Below are 20,650 nucleotides of genomic sequence, written 5' to 3' on the forward strand. Positions count from 1 at the left end.
AAATAGTCGATAGCATTAAAAATAAATCAAAATTTGTCGAACAATTTAGGATGAACACCTCTATAAACCTGAACTCAAATGAGAGGTATACATTGAACCTAAGCCGACCCAACCCGAATTATAGGGGTTGGGTTATGTTAGATTGGGATTTCAAGTTGGGTTTAGGTTAATTTTCTGAACTCAAGCAACACTTTCCAAAAAAAAAAAAAAAAACGGGACTGTAATGACTTGACTCCTATTTTTTTCATACATGCTAATAAATTTTTGTGAAAGCTACTCGTTTAAATTTGGATTAAAATCAATATTTTTATTATTAAAAATAAAATAACTTGATCACTAACCATAATAAGCACGTCAAAGATGACTATCATTAATGAGAGGGAAGGAAACCACTTGCATCTGTGATAACGAGAGGGTATAGTAGCTTCGTTTCTCTTAGAAGAAACAAACTTTTTTTGTTCCTTAATCGAAACCTAAAGGGCTCGACCAAACCCTCAAATTCGACATTTTTAAGTTCAAATTTCTCTTATTTTAATTTAACGAGCTTAATGAGATCGAATTTCCTCTCGTTTATTTGGTCGAGGAGAAGAAATTCAATAAAAGTCTCTTATTTTTCTTTTGTTTTGCCATTTTTAGAACTATCTAGGGATGGGGTTGGTCAATTTGAGCATCCTTGAAAATATTAGCTTTTTACGATCCCCCGTGCATCCCCTCTTTTCAAATCATTGCTTATATTTCTATGTTCGATATTCTACGTCATCAAATGAATTTATAGAAATATAGTTTTCGAGTAAAGTGTTAAATATTTGAATCCTTTACTTCACATGCGGTCAACAGGGTTCATGTGATTCAAGACCCAATCCAAATCATACAAGTTAGGAGTCGAGTTAGGTTTAGTTTTTCGATTTGGGTTGGCTTAATTTTTTTAAAAATGGAAAATTTTGATTAGTTTGCTAGTTGACATTTTGTTGGTTGAATTTGTTCGAGAATTTTATAGGTTGTTAGCCATTAAAAATTTGGAGTGGAGTAAGAAAATAATTTATTTATTTTATTTTAACAATTTCAAACATACAACAAATTTAGTGCATCTGAAAAAAAAAACAAAATCAAATTAATCCAACGCTAAAGATTTGAAACTGATCAACATTTTCCCCAATCCACCATCCTCAATTTCTCCGATCAAATCCTTCTCCTTCCGACTGCAAAAGTTCCTCCAAGAGTTCATTATCCAAATACTCGAACTCTATCACTTCCCCCGATCGATAGTTCGCATTGCCGCCGGAGTAATTTCCGGCGAAAGAGATCGCCGTCGCTGATGAAGAAGGCGCCGCCGCGAAATGAGGGTTTCCACTTTGGTACTCATTCGGAAAATTCAGAATCGCCAAATGCCCTCTGAACGCATACGCCGCTTGATCGTACGCTCTCGCCGCTTCCTCCGCCGTGTCGAACGTCCCTAACCACAGCCGAGCGCCGTTCCTCGACGGATCACGAATCTCCGCCGCAAATTTCCCCCATGGACGCCGCCGTATCCCTCGGTAACGAGCTTCGTTTGTCGACCTCTTCCCTCCATTTCCTGTTTTCTTTCCTTCCATTTTTCTTCTTTTTGGTTATAATTATGAACACTGTGCAACAGAGAACTGCAGCTGGGGAAAGATTTAGATTTCAAAATTGGAGAACCGCCAACGAGGTAATGGAAATCTATTATATTTATAAGTGAATTTAATACACTAGAAACTAAGTCAGCCATGTTTGAAGGTTGAAATTGTCGTATGTGGTGAGGGGAGTTTCTGGGAAGATGAATTGATTGATTCGTATAGTTTTAGTGTTTTGAGCCGTCGGGGATGAGCTCTGCAGGGGGGATTTTGTCTGAACTCCGTAGGATTCCATTATTTTAATTGGAAATTTTTAAGGTTGCTTTTGTGAATTGAAATTGAAATTTGTTTATAGGTTAAACGTAAGATAGATGCATGCATGATGGTCTCTGTTGTCTCTGGAAGGGGGCTGATTGTATATTCCAACAACTTTTTGTGTTCCTTATCCAAATTGATACACACACCCTGTTTGTCTCTACTATTCAATCCTTGGGTAGCGAGCTTTGACCTGCTGTGGTGCTGTTGAATTGAATGGGGCTTTTATAATAATATGTTATAAGGAAAGATAAAAAGACAAAATCTGGGGAAAATCTAAGAACATCTATGTTTTGTGGGGTATATTTTATTATTCACAAAAGACGACTGGGGAAGATTGTTTTCTTTGATAAATTATAATCATGGAGAGCGTCATGCTGATGCTCTGGGTGATCTGTTGTGAAAATTGGATCTCTACATGTAGGGGAAAAGTAGAGGTACAAGAGAACTGTGAAGCTATGGACGCCGAGTTGATGCATGGTAGCCTTAGGAATGGTTGATGGTCAAGCTAGAAACTATGTAGCAGAGCTGTGAGCCTAGAGTCGTGAGCCTAAATGATGGAAGGGTTTCATCTATGAAGTTTGCGTATTGTTGTTTGTGTCTTGTTTAGTCAAGATAATTCAATGAGGTCACCACAATGTATCAGAGAGTTTTTCATTGTTAGACTTATGAGAGAGAAGTACTTCGTTTATAACTAGTGATAAGTAGTACTTCGAGTTTATAACTAGTGATAAGTAGGACATGCAAATTTTTTAATCCACATCCAACTTGTAAAGCTATAGACACGGACTTGGTGTGTGATAGCCTTAGGCGAAGTTGGTAGTCAAGCTAGAAACCATGTAGTAGAGTTTTGAGCCCAGAGTCGTGAGCCTAAAAAGATGGAAGAGTTTCATCTATAAAGTTTCTATATTCTTGTTTGTCTTGTTTAATCAAGATAATTCAATGAGTTCGCCACAATGTGTTAGAGAGTTTTTTATTGTAAGATGTTTGAGTGAGAAATACTTTGAGTTTATAACTAGTGATGAGTAGAGGTATACACATTTTTTAATATACATCAAACTTGTGAAGCTATGCACACCGACTTGGTGCGTGATAGCTTTAGGAACTATTGATGATTTAGCTAGAAACCATGTAATAGAGCCGTGAGCCTAAAAAGATGGAAGAGTTTCATCCATGAAGTTTGTCTATTCTTGTTTGTGTCTTGTTCAGTCAAAGATAATTCAACGAGGTGGCCACAATGTTACATAGAGTTTTTCATTTTAGGATGTACGAGAGAGAGAAATACTTCGAGGTTATAACTAGTGGTGAGTAGGTGGCATACAAATTTTTGAATTTACGTCCAACTATTATTAAGTCTTTAATTCTTATTCTTTCAAATCCCTTATCTCGAAAAATTTCATCAAAATTAACCTGCTCTGCTCTTTTCTAACGCATCGTAGATTTCTTCATTGTGGTCACTAACAATAGCGCAGCCTGCCGATCCATCTCATCAATGATCACAACTGCATCAGAATTCACCTCAAATCAGAGAGGACTGATGGGCACTCGATGTAAGCCTGTGAGTTGGAGACATGGTGGATTCTCAGTCCATTGCTTCCACCAGATCAACTGCCCATCCAACTAAAGACCTTCGCCTATGCCAAATATCAGAGAGGCAGTGAGGGGAAAATACTCTTTATAGACCCAACAGTTAAGCGTCTCGCAAGCCTAGCCCATAGGCAGCTGAGGCACCTCTCAATGACTCACCTCCCACAATCTATTCTGGCTCTATGATATACTTTGATCCGTGGGTCGATTTGATCTTAAGAAGTAAAGACACAAGCTCAATCCAAGTCCAAACCCGTTGGCTTAAAACACTTTCTAAGCCTCGATGGGTCGACTCAATCTTCAAAAGTCAAGCCCATGACCCAATTCTTAGACTTGATTCATTAAGTTTGAGTCGAGGTTGGGTTAGTCGATTGGACCAGCCCTTTGAATATTAATTATCCTTTTACCATGTATTAAAATTTATTAAATTTCTTCCTTAGTGTATTGTAAAGTTCAAATCTTATGGTTCAAGAGCTACCAAGTTAATTGAAGTGATTAAAGTGACTAATAGTTCGAGTTGATTCCAACTAATTAATTAATTAATTAATTATTTTTAATTTAGTGACATATAGTTTCCTTTTGACATATAAACTAAACTTAAATTTTAAAATTTAAATTTAATAATATTTTCAAATTTTACATGTTAAATAGAAATTATATTAAAATCTATGTAACAGAAAAATAAATTTTCCAATTAAAATGGAAAAATGTAGTATTGAAAGGCAACTAATGAAATAAAATTAGTCCTGAAATCTGCAGCCCTAGCGGTCGTCCAAATCCACGATTCCTCGCCTGCACAGCGCTTCCACTGTTATTCCAATCTCCAGTCTCCACCAACACGTCGCCGTCGCCGTCGCCCAACGCTCACCGTGGTCGCCCAACGCTCATCGTGGACGCCCACGTTCCAGTCCAGGTGTGCGGTGTGTAGTCTGTATTCTGATCTGTTCTTTTTATCACCTTTGGCGAAGCAATGAATTTCCAATAGCAGCGAAAGAACAGTTGATGCCGTCGAGGATTTGCCTCCAATTCAGCAGCTCAATCCTACTCGGCAAGCAAATTCAACAAGCACACTGAGCAGCTAACCACTTTCTGTACAGCCCCTTCAGTTTTTTCGGGTGTCTGTTTCAGGTTGGGCCAAGAAAAAACCCCTCAACCCAACCCGCGTATACCCCCTTCGTTATATTATTGGTTATAATTTTTTCTGTTAAAAAGGAATATTCATTGTAGGTTTGAACGAAAAGAATTCTCAATTATCTTGGCATATTAAATTTTTTCTTTTATTAAGCTAAAGTCGGTTATGTTGACAGCAGCCCCTCAAGTTTCTATTAATTATAGAGGAAAAGAACGAACATCTAAATTCCTGATCTCCACAGCAGATCGCCGGTGGACTCTCTTCCCCACCATCGCCACAATTTCCCTCCTCATCTATCGTTCAAATCCCAAATCTTATTTGCTACTCTAAGGTCAGTCAAACTTCAGTTCCCGAAGCTTTTTGTTTCTGGGGTTTTCCGTTTTCTTTATCTGATTGATTGATGATATCTAATTTTCGTTTATTTCGTTACAATTTAGTAAAGGGCAGTGCAACTTCTTTTGCTGCTTCTTGTGTCTTCCTTCAGCTTTGTTTTGAAGTGGCTGTCTTTTATTAACTGATATTCTAACATACTGGAGGTTTCTTGGTGCTTTAGAATCAATATGGCATTTGTTCTCCTTAAATTGGGATAATGGGTATCGTTATTTCTGTTTTCTATGGCTAATTTTGTAGCGGGTTTGATTTTTCCAGATTAAATCTTGCTTGCTCATTCTTTACAAAGAGGGAGGCGCCTCGTGAATTGAAGTTTGAAACTTGGCTGTCTAATGAAGGTCAGCGTGGAATTCAATTGTACCTGAAGTGTTTATATTGCCGTGTTTGCAACACGTTGTTCCAATATATTTGATATCTTTTACGTCAAATTTCTACATTCCCCCCTTTTTTTTTCTTGCATTTAGTAACTTTTGGTTATGCCTTTTTTCAATGGTCAGACGCAAGGAGGAGATGGTGGAGTTATTGACATAGAGAAAACAACACTATTGCTGGAACCAGAGAATAATACTGAAGGGGGATTGTCAGTTCCTGGAAAGGACAGACCGGTGTTTAGACCTCCTGAGAGAAGATCTCATCTAGGTGCGACTATTATTGACATGCATTTGTATTTGTTTTATCTCTTAAACTGAATAAGCATTCAAGATAACGGAGGACAACATTCTAGAATTTTAAATGGATAGATTTTGGACCTAAATTTGGGAGATTTTCGATTATGGTACGGATTAGTGGTTCTTGTCCATATTAATAAACATTAGATAAGATTGGATGAAAACCTCTAGGAAGAAACCACAAGAACAATGAGATTCCAAATATTCTTCAAGAGTATTTGTTTTTCTCTACCCTATTTTGAATGTCTTTGAGTCCATTTCAAGTCTTAAAATTAAGATAAATATGTCCAGGGGTTGGCTAAACTACTTTATTTAGGTGCGCATAGCTGGTACTTAGTAGGTGGGAGATCTCTTATCTCCTTTTGTCTTACCTTGGCTTCCCTTGGGTCATAATTCAAGATCCCATTGAGATCCGGGTGTTGAGGGTTTAGGAACTTTTATGTGCTCGAAAGAAAGGTTTTTTCTCTGTTATATTCACCTTGACATTATGAAGAATTCTGTTTGAGTTATTTATTTATTTTTTGATGTTCAGGCCTCGATGTACTTGCAAATGCAAAACGGGGAGGATCTAATGATAATGGATTCAAAATCCCCAAGCAAAGTATTGCCTCTTTTGTTTCATCAATGGAGGAAGAGGAGACACTTGAATCATCTGGTGTCACTGATTCGGGAAAAGAATCTATTTCACAAAATCATTCTGTTAAAAATCGGAATTATCGGGAAATAGCTTCCAATGATTCATATGAAGGTACTTCTCCCTTGAAAGTTTCTATCATGCAAAGTTTCTTTTTTCCTTTTCTTTTTCTACTTACAACTCTAGGTATATATATGTATATATATATATATATATATTTGATAGAAAAAATGTGCACTCGAAGAAAAAAGAAAAGAACTGAGGGCAGGGGTAGAGATTGCCCCTCCCAGGAAGCTACGTACAAAAAACTTATATATTGTCATTACATGTAGGTGTAAATTGATTGAAGGGAAATGTTATGTGATCAATCCTGTGATGTTCCCCCAGGAATCGGTTTTCTTTTCTTTAGAAAAAAAGTCATCTCTCCTTTGGTTGAACATCGCCTTGGTCCCATACCCATTTGTAAAATTTAGACTGATGAGGAACAGGAGAATATTTGAGGGCATTGGGAGGGATGGATATGTTTTTATATATTTGGTTAGTTGCGCCTCTTGAAGTGGCTTTTAGATGAGCATTTTTGTGGTTGTTCTTCATAGTTGCCAATTGGAAGTCTTTGTGATTCTATCTGGCTTGAGTTGTGTGGATGCCCTCTCTTTCTCTCTGTCTGTGGTTTAACTGAAGTCATTTCTTAAATTAAGTGAAAAAAAAAAAAAAAAAAAGAGTTTAGTTTGCTTATTCATGCCTGTTTACCTCAGAGTTTACAATTGGCATGTTTATCAGCTTAACTTATTCCATGATATGAACGTTGACCTTTTTGTTTTCTTTATTTTCCCACTGAAATGTAATCCACGTAAAAATGTTTCGTTGGTTTTCATTTCCATCCTCCAGGTACTCCTTCAGTTCAAGAAGAAATAGCTGGAGATTCATTTAAGAACCATGACTCTTGTGAAACTTCAGATTCTAGTGTAAGTTCATTTTTCATTTTGGTTGCTTTTTGCTGAATCCTGAAGTTAACAATTTAACCTTATTCTAAATTCAATATTATCATCAGTGAAACATGATATTAATGTCTGTACAGTCATGAACATTCGGAGAGAACACTGTTCTGATGTATTAAAACTCTTAGAATGATAATTATTATATATATTTGTATGTAAGTAGGTATGTTATGTGTATGTGTATTGATAGGAAACTAACTAGTTATGTGTATGTGTATTGATAGGAAACTAACTAGTTATGTGTATGTGTATTGATAGGAAACTAACTTCCGTTAACTTCCTTTGGCAATCTGTTTCTTTACGTTGGTTTTGAGATTTTTGTTAGAAAGCTATATTCATTCGGGCATGCTTGCATTTTCTGGTTCATTTAGTCTCATGTATTCTTGCTCTTATTCTGTTTTGAAGGTTATAACTATGTCATCCAGAAGCGCTCATATGAGCAGGTATAGGAGCCCTAGACAAGACTATGATAATCATGATAGAGAGAGAAAAGATTTTGACAATGATGGTAGAAGCAATAACAGGCGGGCGAGACATGGGCACAATTATGATGGTGATGAGCCCTATTATGGGAGATCCCGGTACCAAAAGGACTACGGCAGGGAACATGAAAAAAAAAGAAGTAGATATGAAAGTTCACGAAGAACTCCAGGTGTGAATTATTTTTCTCTTGTGTACTATATTGTTAAATGGCTGTACTTTTTAGTAAATTGTCTTCTTGGTTACTGGTAAATGGCTCTTAATTTGTTTGGTACTTTTTTTCTTTTAACATGCAACGAACTTTTCATTAATTCATATTAAAAAGCTATAGGAGTGTTCAGGTTACAAAATCCTTTTAGGAGTACAAAAAATCCCCAAGACTAACCTACAAAGAAGTTTGCACGAACGATTATTGAATACCCATGAAATATTAAATTGTTGTAACAAAAAATGGCAGTACTTTTTTAAATAAGAATTATGGAAGAAAACACAACCATGGTCTTCACTTGCCTTTATAGAGAGAACACTCAGAGATGGGTGCAAGACTTTGAAAAGAAACTTTGAACTGGGCTTTGGACTTCCACAAACTTTGTACTGTGCTTTGAATACCAAAGAAAGAATTATGGAGTTTCTTTACTTGAGAGTGAATACAAACGCTAATTAAGCAAACCACGTATTGTTCAAGAATTGGAAGATGGATCAAGATCCAAACGCTTTAATTCTTCCTGATTGCAAATAAGTTCCTTCCATTGTGGTAGTGAATTTAACTCTCTTATATTGCCTCAAATTTCTTCTTGTCGCAATCTTCCAGTATTGATATGCTCCATCCAAGCCATCAATCACTACAAATTCTTTGTTTGATATTGCTTAGGTTTTGGTAGTTATAAGCCAACATTTTGCATACTCTTTATGTTTGCCAACTTTTTGCATACTCTTTATGTTTCATTTTTAGGCAGACTTCACAGTATATTCCATTACTAAAAGAGCCCAGTTCATAGATGATTGTTGCTCGAGGAGAAAGAGAAGCTCAATGTGGTAGTCTGCATATGCAAAGTATGCATCTAGAGTTACAGGAAATCTACCTCTAGTTTTTATTATTGCTATTTTTCATAGGAATCCCCTTTGGTTATTGTGGCTTACTGGGTGGAAATGTTGTTACACTAGGAGTAAAAAGTACAATTTAGTTAAAGAGGTCGAGTTCAGATGTAGAGCTTCAAAATTAGTTGGAATTTGTGAAATTCTTTTGATAAATATTATATTAGAAGGTTTAAAGATTCCATGGGGAGGAGCTAAGACTATATTGTAGATATAAATATGCATTTAGTTACTCACAATCTACTGCAATAAATCAGATCATTGCGAAATTTTATCAAACTGAGATTGGACATTGCCCTTATAATACTCAATTTTGGGGAGGAGGTGTTGTCCATCCTGCCCTTTTTTCCTTTAATACTTGATTGTTTTTTTTTTATTTATTTATAAAAAAATAGAATTTGTCTACTATTAGATTTCTCTCTCTTTATGTCCGAAGTTGAACATAGTACAATGGCTGAAGTTTTTTTTTTCCCCTTGTCTACTCTATTCTGTAAATGTCTGTCTCGACTCTCTTTTATTTATTTTTACCAGCTTCTTGATTTTCTATTTTTTCTCTGTTGTTTTTAAACAGATCATCTTCTATCATCAATCTAATCATTATCTGTCCTGTTACCTTCCTCTCGTTAAGACCATCTCACTAAGACAATCGTGGATTCAAAACTGCCCTGCACTTATAGGAAATATTAAACGACTAATTTGGAGTGATGTTATAATGGATTTTTCTTTTCTTGCAATTGGGTTTTTCCATGTTCAAAATCTAAATTTATTGCTTATAAGATGAAGTTATTTCTGAACATATCTGGTTTTTGCATGATGCTTGAATAATTCTTATGCGTCTGACAGTTTTGATTTTATCATTGTACAGAATCTCTTGACTTGAATATTTAAGTTCTTATAAGAAATTTTCATTAATTGATGTTTGCTTATTACATGATAACATCATACGGTTATTTTAGGTAGATCTGATTGGGATGATGGTAGATGGGAATGGGAAGAAACACCACGTAGGGATGGCCGCTCCAACTCTAGTAGGCACCATCAACCTTCACGATCCCCAATGTATGTTGGTGCCTCACCAGATGCTCGGTTAGTTTCTCCATGGTTGGGTGGGAACACTCCTAACTCTACTGGTAAGCTAAATCTTCTTGGGAAAAAAATTCATGTGGATTCCATTGGATTATAGATGATGGTGGTATTATTAACATTCCCATTTTAATTTTATGCATCTGCTCTAATCAAAATGCATATTGTACAGGTTCTTCTGCTTCACCTTGGGATCATATCTCTCCTTCTCCAGTTCCAGTACGTGCCTCTGGATCGTCAATAAAATCATCCAGTTCAAGTTATCATTCTAAATCTCATAATCTTACATTTTCATCGCGAAGTTTACCTTCCTCTGAGGTATTGCATTGTGGTTAGATTACGAAGCTTTATATACATTTTTTTTATTTTTGTAGCCAACTTATTGACTTACTTTTTGTAGTTCTTGGATACTATGTACATTGTTTTAAGCCTAATTAGTTAGAGTTTTGCCTATTTGACACGATTGCTGTGCATTACTATTAACGAGTTTGTTTTTGGTACCATTTTCAGGATTATCAGACAGACAAGTCTGAGATAAATGGAACAAAGTATGAGATTAGTGAGAACATGCGCCAGGAGATGGAGTACAACTCTGATCGGGCTTGGTAATTTAACATATCCACAACCGATTGCCATCCATGTCTTAGCGTTTATGTTTTACTAAGATGACCAAACTAATCACTTATCTTTGTAAAAATGCGAAACATAGAAGTATTTAGATGAGTTGGGATATTGTAAAGTAAATTTGATAACTTTGTTAGTTGTCTCAAATATTTTGATTTTCTATTTTAAATTGTTTATGAACCCATTTACTCCTTTTTCTTTCTTTCTTTTTTTTTTTTTTTCTTTTTTGGATTTGCTCTTGTACCAGCTTAGTACTTTTCTAAACCTATGACCTTTGTTAATCTCATTTGCATAGGTATGATAGAGATGAAGGTAATACAATGTTCGATGCTGATAGCTCATCATTTTACTTTGGAGATGATGCTGCCTTCCAGAAGAAAGAAGCTGAGCTGGCCAAAAGATTGGTATGTTCAACACTTTCAATTTACTTTTCTAGATTGATGTGTGTTACATGCTTTATAATTCAACTTCTATCAACACCATTGGTAACTTGTCTGCATAAAGGGCTGTAATTGAGAAATTCTTTATTAGTTTAAGTGTCATCTACTTCGTCTGCTGCAAGTTGCTATTGAATTAAACTTTTAATTGAGGCTTGGGTTTATCATAAAATCTCATCTTCTTTTATCCAACGAGGCTTATGCCTTGAAGCTTGACTTGTGGCAAGGCTTTAGCTTTAGCCTCGAGGCTTATGCCTTCGTTGGAGCATAAGGGGCTTACATTTGGATGAAAACGCACTGAGGCTTAAAATCTTTACACCTCTTGTAAGAATTTGAAGGCTAATATTGATTGGTTTCATCTTCAAAAATATAAATGGTCGTGTTGTGACAATTTGATCTAATTACTATTTTTACTAATGTGACTTAAAACATTGAAGACAAATTTATAGTATAAGTTAATCCTTTTAATCATAATTATAGTTATGTTACAAATATCCTCTGAGAATTTTTGTTTAAGTGGCAATTGACGGGGTTTTTTTTTTGTACTTTTATATTACTATTATGTTTAGCAATACACATTGTTTATATTCTAGTTTTTTTTTATTAGAACATGTTGTTGCCTTTCTGATTGATGGTTGTAGATTAAATCTATCAAGAACTCCAAAAGAATTGCCATGTTGTCCATGGTTATTTCAATATCTGTATACTTCAAATATAGCTTGGATAAGCCTTGTTGGTTCAGTTCTCTGCCCCTTGTCTATTTAAAAGCTCTTTAGTTTCAAATCAGCATCTACTGCGCTTTCTTCAGAACAGTTTCTATCCTGTGAATTGGGTAATGGAGAAAATTTAAGGAATTTTTTAGATGTTCCTTGGTTTGATCCTCTTTCAATATATCGTTCTCCATTTCTTATTGAAAAAATTAAAATTTTATGAAAGTGAGTTAACATGATCTATGATGCAGGTCCGTCGAGATGGAACCAAGATGACCCTTTCTCAGAGCAAAAAGCTGTCTCAGCTCACCGCAGATAATGCACAGTGGGAAGATCGACAACTTTTGAGATCTGGAGCTGTTAGGGGTACTGAGGTGCAGACTGACTTTGATGATGAGGAAGAGAAAAAAGTCATTCTTCTTGTCCATGGTAAGAAGTATTCTTTCATATATGTGATAACTGTAACATTATATTGGCTGAGTTGAAGCTGAAGTTGTTGCATTTTGTGACAGATACAAAGCCTCCTTTCCTTGATGGAAGAGTTGTTTTTACTAAACAAGCTGAACCAATAATGCCAATAAAAGATGCTACATCAGATATGGCTATAATATCGCGCAAAGGATCTGCGTTGGTCAGAGAAATTCATGAGAAACAAAACATGAACAAGTCACGACAACGCTTTTGGGAGCTTGCAGGCTCCAAACTTGGTGATATCCTTGGTGTTGAAAAAACAGCAGAGCAGGTTTGTGTGATTCTTTGCAAAATAAAGATGATGTCCTTTGGTGCCCTTTCCATAATGGTTCTTAATGTATATATATTTTTTTTTTTAATATGATAGATAGATGCAGATACTGCAGCAGTAGGTGATGAAGGTGAGGTCAATTTCAAGGAAGATGCGAAGTTTGCGCAGCACATGAAGAAGGGGGAAGCAGTGAGTGACTTTGCTAAGTCAAATACCTTAGCACAACAAAGACAGTATCTTCCTATATATTCAGTCAGAGATGATCTGCTGCAGGTTATAATTATTTTCCTTCTGTTTTTTCTCCTTCATTACTTCATCTCATTATTTTTTTGGTCTTCATCTGGCCTGTCACAGAGTTTTTAGAGATGTGATCGATGAATTTTTTTCCCCATCTGCCAATTCGGAGGAAGAAAAGTTTTTTTTATGGCAAGTCGGAGTGTGTGCTTTATTGAAGGGATTATGGGGAGAGAAATAATAAAATATTTAGAGGGATGGAGAGGGAGTTTTGTGATGTTTGGTCCTTTGTGATATTTAATGTTTCTTTTAGGCGTTAGCAACAAGTTCCGTATCATTATTCGTTAGGTTATATTTTACTTGATTGAAACCTTTTTTCTAGTGTTGCTCTCTTTTGTGAGCTTTGTTTTGACCTTGCCCTTGGTGTTCTTGTCATTTTTTTTTCTTCAATTAAAGTTGGTCTTTTATTAAAAAAAAAAAAAAGAAAAAGACTTCTCAAATGTTTGAATTAGGTGGTAAATTGTAATTCTTCTTTTGATCATCAATAGGTATTTTCTTTAGTGATTGTGCTGACAAATTGTAGCAAGAAATACACAAATAAAATTGTTTGTGGATTCTTATCATCTTGTGTTGGGGCAGAAGACTGGTGTTGAATTATTTTCAACTTTTTTTAATGGATTGAACTAATGTCTTTTGTAGGTTATCCGTGAAAATCAGGTGATTGTGGTGGTTGGAGAAACTGGTTCAGGAAAGACCACACAATTGACTCAGGTTTATTCATAGTTAACTACCTTTTCACCCTTAAATAGTTTATTAAGTTACCTCTTTTAACACCAACATACTTTGACAGTATCTATTTGAGGATGGTTATACTACAAATGGTATCATTGGTTGCACCCAACCAAGGCGTGTGGCAGCTATGAGTGTAGCCAAAAGAGTCAGCGAAGAGATGGAGTGCGAGTTGGGTGATAAAGTAGGTTATGCCATTCGATTCGAGGATGTAACTGGGCCGACAACTATTATTAAGGTGAATACATCTTCTCAGAACGTATATCACTCTTCATTCTATGAGATCTTCCACGGCTAGTTTTTTTTTTTTTTCTTTTTGTCTCTAGTTATTATATGATTGCATATCTCAACCACAGTTGAGATGGGTTCAAGGATGAATGGCATTCTATTCATTACCCATATGATTATAAGGTTTATGTTTGATAATGGTAGTTGTGAATAACCTGTCCTCATTGTTTCAGTATATGACTGATGGAGTTCTTCTGCGTGAAACTCTCAAAGATTCTGATCTCGAAAAGTACCGGTATGCCATGTTCAGATTTGTTTTCTATTTCGGGGAGGAAAATGTTATTTTTTTTGTTGACTTTTATCATTTTCTTCCAGTGTAATTGTAATGGATGAAGCACATGAGAGGTCACTTAGCACTGACGTCCTCTTCGGGATCTTGAAAAAGGTGGTTGCCCAACGTCGTGATTTCAAGCTTATTGTGACATCTGCAACTCTTAATGCTCAAAAGTTTTCGAACTTTTTTGGAAGGTACTTTTGATTTAGTTTTTTATTTTTTATATATCCATGTGTGTATATCTGGGTTGATATGCCTCTTATAACTAATGCACAAAAAATATTTGCAGTGTCCCCATTTTTCACATCCCTGGGAGAACATTTCCTGTGAATACTTTGTACAGCAAAACTCCATGTGAAGATTACGTCGAAGCAGCCGTAAAGCAAGCTATGACCATCCATATCACAAGCCCTCCTGGTGACATTCTTATCTTCATGACTGGCCAAGACGAGATCGAGGCAGCCTGTTTTGCCCTTGCTGAGCGTATCGAACAGCTCATTTCAACCACAAAAAAGGGGGTGCCCAAACTTTTGATACTTCCCATCTATTCGCAGCTGCCAGCTGACTTGCAAGCGAAGATATTCCAGAAAGCTGAAGATGGCGCTCGTAAATGCATTGTTGCCACCAATATTGCCGAGACTTCCTTGACTGTTGATGGAATATTTTACGTTATTGACACTGGTTATGGTAAAATGAAAGTGTATAACCCTAGAATGGGTATGGATGCACTTCAAGTATTTCCAGTAAGTCGTGCTGCTGCTGATCAGCGTGCTGGACGTGCCGGTAGAACTGGACCTGGTACTTGCTATCGTTTGTACACAGAAAGTGCGTACTTAAACGAAATGTTGCCAAGTCCTGTGCCAGAAATCCAAAGAACCAACCTGGGGAATGTTGTTTTGCTGCTTAAATCTCTTAAAGTTGAGAACTTACTGGATTTTGACTTCATGGATCCACCACCACAAGATAACATTCTTAACTCTATGTACCAGTTGTGGGTATTGGGGGCTCTTAACAATGTAGGAGGTTTGACTGAACTTGGGTGGAAGATGGTTGAGTTCCCCCTAGATCCCCCACTGGCCAAAATGCTTTTGATGGGCGAACAGCTTGGGTGCCTCGATGAGGTACTGACGATTGTTTCGATGCTTTCAGTACCATCGGTATTTTTCCGACCCAAAGATCGAGTCGAGGAGAGTGATGCTGCAAGGGAAAGGTTTTTCATACCAGAATCCGACCATTTAACGCTGTATAATGTTTATCAGCAATGGAAACAACACCAGTACAGGGGGGATTGGTGCAATGACCATTTCTTGCACGTCAAAGGGCTACGAAAGGCTCGAGAGGTGCGGTCGCAGTTGTTAGACATTTTGAAGACTCTGAAAATACCTCTGACATCCTGTTGGCCCGATACAGATCTCGTGAGAAAAGCTATCTGCTCTGCTTATTTTCACAATGCAGCTAGACTGAAGGGTGTGGGAGAATATGTGAATTGCAGGAACGGGATGCCATGCCATCTTCATCCAAGCAGTGCTCTGTATGGCATGGGATGTACTCCCGACCACGTCGTGTATCACGAACTGATTTTGACGACAAAGGAGTATATGCAGTGTGCAACTGCAGTCGAGCCTCAATGGTTGGCTGAACTTGGACCGATGTTCTTCTCCGTCAAGGAGTCAGATACATCACTCTTGGAGCATAAGAAAAGGCAAAAAGAATCGAAAACAGCCATGGAAGAAGAAATGGAGTCGTTAAGAAAGATTCAAGTCGAGTCCGAGAGAGAAAACAAGGAGAAGGAAAGGGAGAAGAGGAGACAACAGCAGCAACAAGTTTCTATGCCAGGTTTACGTCAAGGTTCTGGAACTTATCTAAGACCAAAGAAGCTAGGTTTGTGATAACACAACTTGTATTGTATTGTATCAAATAGTTGGCTCATAAATGGTATGGCTAAATGAAATTTTAGCTAATATTTGAAACAGGAAATGTAAATTATGTTCCGAGTTTAAACTGAAGGCTATATACTGTATATGCCTATCGACTATCCCAAGGCAAAATACTTCGATATCGACGCTAGGCTTTGTTTCAAGCCTATGTTCAAACCATTCTAAAGAACGATTAGAAATTTCGAGCACATCTTTTAATTCTATTTGATTGTATTGGAAGATTCGATGATTTGAGGTTTCCCTGTTGGACTAGTCATTTCGGGGCAAGTGAATCATTTCATGTGACCATACAATGCTAGATGAGTTTCAATAGAATGAATCGAGATTGAGCAATACCAGACACGAGATAGATTTTTTAATGAACAATGTTTTTTTGAATATGCTAATTTGTTTGAATATCCACTCTTTTTCCTATTCAAAAAATAACATTTTGTGTCTATATTTTTGCATCGAGAATTCTTTGTAGATGAGAAAGCTTCTATGGTGAAATCGTGTCAGAGCATCTCGATTTGAGGTCGAGTAGTGATTAACTTTTCTGTCATTTCAATTTTCATTACCATTTGTAATCTTATTAGTGGATGAACAGTGGGAAAAGGGTTTTTTATTAAAAGAAAAAAATTAGGAGAAAATAAATATAATTTCAACTTGTTATTTAAAAAATGTTTACTATAATTAAGAAGTGAGAAACGGAACGTAGATTCCCGGCGTCGATAAAAATTTGCCCCATTTATTTTCTAGGGCTTCCTGGTTTCCCGCGAGATTATGGAAGCTGAAGGTAACCGTTGTTGAATTCCTTTCCAATTTTGCCTTCTCTTCTCAATTTGAATTTGTTGATCAATTGCTTCGATCACTCTCTTAGATTACGGAAAAATATGCTTCAGGTCAAAAGACAGCCACAAATCCGTCTGCAATGCTTGCTGGTCTTCTTACCAGGAGAGCAAAGCTCCACGACGAGCTTCGGAGTATTGAGAAACAGGTTTACTTTGATTCCTTAACAACAGTTTTGGAATTTCTGTTCTTCTGATTTATGAATATGAACTTGACATTGTCTTTTAGAGGATTTTTGTTTCGATTCTATTTGCGTACCTACGCTTTTATAGTTGTTACGCTTTTTGCCACTTGTTCTATGAAATCTTGCGTCACTTGTTCTGGATTCACTGTCACAATTGTTCTATGAAAGATTCTTTGGCATACCACATACACTAAAGAGTAGTTTCACTGCATTAGCCAGCAACAACCTAGCTTTACTTTTAAGCCTTACTCCAGTTAGCGGCGGGAGAGTATTCAACTTTTATATTCTATCAAATACCTGGAATATCAAAGGTCTTAAAAAGCGTTCTCCCAACACTTTTTTTTTCCAGTGTAGAAAGTAATTTTCACTTCCCTTTTAATTTTTGAACAAGAAATGGAGACTTTTGTTGATATTATTATTTGTAAAGTTACAATAAGTTTACATCCTTCTTTCAGGAGAAGTTAAAGTACGATAGCTTACCTCGTCAACAAAACAAGCAGTGTTGTATTCTAAGAAAACTAATAGGATTGCTTCTTTGGTTTTACTTCCATCTAATTTCAATACTTATATCCGGTAAAATATGCAGGTTTATGACATGGAGACTAATTACCTGCAGGATCCAAGCCAATGTGGGAATGTCTTGAAAGGTTTTGAAGGATTCCTGTCTGCATCTAAGAGTACTGCTCTGTATGGAGTGTCTATAATATTATTTCGCAGAAATTTTTTCATATTAGTTCTCGTTATTCATGCATGTTACCTGTCTGAACACATGAAGATTTACGTTTTCTGAGTTTTAATTTAGTAATGGGAACAATAAAATACTCTCTTTCCAATTGAAATATAATTTAGAAAAAATTACACTTTTGGTCTCTGAAGTTTTGATTTAAGTTCTAAATTAATTTCCATTTAGTTCATAAGTTGTAAAAGTGACACTTAAGTTCTTAAGAGGAGATTTGGGCAGTGGTGGTAATTTAATGTTCATTATTTTTACAAAAGGTTTCCCCTTTTTATTTTAAAGTCATTCTTATTGTACTCTGTTTCATTTTAATGGAAGGCTATTTTTTTAAGTAAAAAAAAAAATGTAAGTGAGGTAAAGTTTATGAATACTTGTGGATGCAGTTTAAAGCGGTCTAGGAAGTTTCAGCTTGAAGATAGGCTCTTCTCACTGTCTTCTGTTACCTCCCCTGCTGTATGTACTTCGATTCTTAACCTGTGTCTGAAGTGGAAATTTAGTTGTGTGATACAAGAGATAATTTTTCATGTAAAATAAATGTAAACTAGCTTTTAATAAATTTTATGTACAAATGATAAATGCATCTAGAGGGCTAAGACAAGTACATCCTATTTGGTATAAGGTCTTAAGTTTGGGGCTAATAAGATATCCAGATGATGTTGGATCCATTTTAGTGTTTGCTTTGCTATCTAGGATCTGAAGCGTTAGCCATTTGCCTTTATATTTGTATTCTAGAAACTTTTGGTATTTGGTTCTACAATTTTTTGGACTAAATTGGATTCTTCACTTTTCGCTTATAGAGATTATCATGGAACTTTTTTATTATACTTTCTTCAAAGGAAAATTAATGTTTTATGTAATTATGTGTTTAGGGTATTTGGTTAGAAAGAAACTATATAGGATCTTTAGGGATTTTCTAGGAAGTGGAGAGCGTTTCATAATTTTGCTAATAATTGTTATCTTTGAGCTACTTTTTATAATAAAATTAAAATTGTACTCCACTATGGTAATTGCTTCAAATTGGGACGATTTTTTGAATTTTTGTGGAGGTGATTGAACTATGATTTGGGATTTTATGAGATCTATATAATGTTTGGGTATACCATTTGAAGCTGTTGTGTCTTGTTGTAGCCTTTCGAATTCTTATTGAAAAGTTGTTTTTGTGTGTGTTTCTTTTAAAACTTAGGAAATTGCAGACTTGTAATTTTGAAATTGGTTTATGTTTATGGATTTATAGACTGAATAAATTAATGGTGAAGCTCGTTGCATATGCTAGACGGTATACTTTGTTCTCCATCTGGAAAATGTAAAATATGTTGTCTTGGACTTCAGGCCGAGTACTTTAATTTCCCCTTTTCTCGCTTGTTACGACCTCCCACTGTCATAACCTTTCTTCCTCTCCACATAGTTTCTAGTGTAGTTTTGTAAGATCCCACGTTGATTAGAGATGGAAACGAAACATTCCTTATAAGGGTGTGGAAACCTCTCCCTAGTAGACGCGTTTTAAAACCGTGAGACTGACAACAATATGTAACGGATCAAAGCGGACAATATCTGCTAGCATTAGGCTTGAGCAGCTACAAATGATATCAGAGTCAGACACCGGACAGTGTGCCAGCGAGGACGCTGGCCCCCCAAGAAGAGTGAATTGTGAGATCCCACATTGGTTGGAGAGGGGAACGAAACATTCTCATAAGGGTGTGGAAACCTCTCCTTAGTAGACGCATTTTAAAACCGTGAGGCTGACGGTGATACGTAACAGGCCAAATCGGACAATATCTGCTTGGAGTGAGCTTGAGCGGTTACAAATTTGCTCTTGATTCATATTCTACCGTTCTTTTTCACTTTAATTTTCAGGCTGAAGAGCTTGCAGCTGGACGTGATGGTGAGTCTTAACGCTAAGAATAAATTCTCCTGATTTTTTGTGATTAAATTTTATCGTCTTCTTTTGTGAACCTTGTTGCAGATGGGAGATCCGACTTGGGTCCTGGCAGATCTAAAGGCGGTGGCATATATTCCAATGGACAGTTAGTATTCCGCCAGTTTTCTCCTTCCTCCGATAATTTTGCTTTAAACTTCTGCAACATAAAACACCATTTAACAATGAACAACCACAGATAAAAGAGGAAAAAGAAATAACTTCTCTGTAACCCAAACCATCTTTACTTTGTAAAGCTTTGAAGGTGCTTTATCTTCAGATAGTTTGTACATAAATTTGTGCATTTCATGTGCCAGAGGGAAACCCAAAAAGGGAAGACCGACACCGAGGGATGCAAAGAGAATGAGACAATCAAGCGAGCAAGATTTTGACTATGACGATGACCAGGACTCGGCATTGTGAATGCTGTAAATGAAGCCTCTAATGGCAGCATCTACATAAATCCTTACGGACTCGGCTCATCATTATGTAGGCCAACGTAGGGAAGTGTAGCTATTTATCTGTGTTTGATCATGCTGGTTTAGATTATAAATGAAGGGGATAAGGTTTGAATCTTTGATCTATCATTAGCCATTTGAGCGATTCTCTTATTCTATATTTTTCACTTTGGATATTAATTGTAACAACCTAAGTCCACCGCCGGGAGATATTACCCTATTTAGGCTTTTCCTTCTGGACTTCTACTCAAGGTTTTAAAACACGTCTGCCGGAGAAGATTTTCACACCCTGGAAAGTATATTTCGTTCCTCGGATCTCAAATCAACCCTCATAACTTTGTTTTTTTTGGAATCTATGAAAAGATATCATACGAATGAGTGTGTTATTTCTCACGAATCACAGTTCCTATGAATGAAGTTTTCTAAGTTCGGTTGATTCATATATTTTAAAATTAATTTGAGTCGAACGCGAATATATCATATTCTGATTTTATGAAAATTTTGGAAGTGTCCACAAGGT

General features: G+C 36.3%; 1 protein-coding gene, 1 long non-coding RNA gene and 1 pseudogene across 8 annotated transcripts; 2 read left to right on the forward strand and 1 right to left on the reverse strand.

The window, feature by feature from the left end:
- Window positions 1-1,078: 1,078 nt before the first annotated feature.
- LOC111488135 lies at window positions 1,079-17,269 on the reverse strand (annotated as a pseudogene).
- Window positions 1,444-3,994, forward strand: LOC111488136. Its single transcript, XR_002719167.1, has 3 exons — window positions 1,444-1,535; window positions 1,634-1,687; window positions 3,347-3,994. It is a non-coding gene; the product is annotated as an uncharacterized LOC111488136 (long non-coding RNA).
- On the forward strand, window positions 4,220-20,283 carry LOC111488132 (pre-mRNA-splicing factor ATP-dependent RNA helicase DEAH7). 7 transcript variants are annotated; one of them, XM_023135792.1, is made up of 26 exons: window positions 4,220-4,622; window positions 4,805-4,957; window positions 5,275-5,354; window positions 5,514-5,655; window positions 6,217-6,432; window positions 7,207-7,283; window positions 7,722-7,968; window positions 9,848-10,021; window positions 10,147-10,292; window positions 10,485-10,579; window positions 10,894-11,002; window positions 11,997-12,174; window positions 12,258-12,487; window positions 12,584-12,760; window positions 13,421-13,492; window positions 13,572-13,748; window positions 13,972-14,033; window positions 14,114-14,266; window positions 14,362-15,358; window positions 16,713-16,784; window positions 16,869-16,985; window positions 17,608-17,708; window positions 18,141-18,210; window positions 19,612-19,639; window positions 19,721-19,781; window positions 19,990-20,283. In XM_023135792.1, exons 3-26 carry the CDS (start codon window positions 5,349-5,351, stop codon window positions 20,093-20,095), a joined length of 3,813 nt encoding a protein of 1,270 aa, XP_022991560.1. In that variant the 5' UTR covers window positions 4,220-4,622; window positions 4,805-4,957; window positions 5,275-5,348; the 3' UTR covers window positions 20,096-20,283. The 7 variants fall into 7 exon arrangements, with proteins under 7 accessions (XP_022991560.1, XP_022991557.1, XP_022991556.1 ...); XM_023135789.1 differs by lacking the exons at window positions 16,713-16,784; window positions 16,869-16,985; window positions 17,608-17,708; ... (2 more) ...; window positions 19,721-19,781; window positions 19,990-20,283 and having other exon boundaries at window positions 4,221-4,622; window positions 4,802-4,957; window positions 14,362-16,188; XM_023135788.1 differs by lacking the exons at window positions 16,713-16,784; window positions 16,869-16,985; window positions 17,608-17,708; ... (2 more) ...; window positions 19,721-19,781; window positions 19,990-20,283 and having other exon boundaries at window positions 4,221-4,622; window positions 14,362-16,188.
- The last annotated feature ends 367 nt before the right edge of the window (window positions 20,284-20,650 follow it).

This window comes from Cucurbita maxima, unplaced genomic scaffold, assembly GCF_002738345.1.
Source record: "Cucurbita maxima cultivar Rimu unplaced genomic scaffold, Cmax_1.0 Cma_Scf00013, whole genome shotgun sequence".
Lineage (NCBI taxonomy): Eukaryota > Viridiplantae > Streptophyta > Magnoliopsida > Cucurbitales > Cucurbitaceae > Cucurbita > Cucurbita maxima.

Bases quoted from the DNA above. Each gene is read 5' to 3' on its own strand.
- LOC111488132 (XM_023135789.1), top strand. The intron at 11,003-11,996 runs GTATGTTCAACA...TCTATGATGCAG, and splicing joins CTGAGCTGGCCAAAAGATTG to GTCCGTCGAGATGGAACCAA. The intron at 14,267-14,361 runs GTACTTTTGATT...AAATATTTGCAG, and splicing joins TTTTCGAACTTTTTTGGAAG to TGTCCCCATTTTTCACATCC.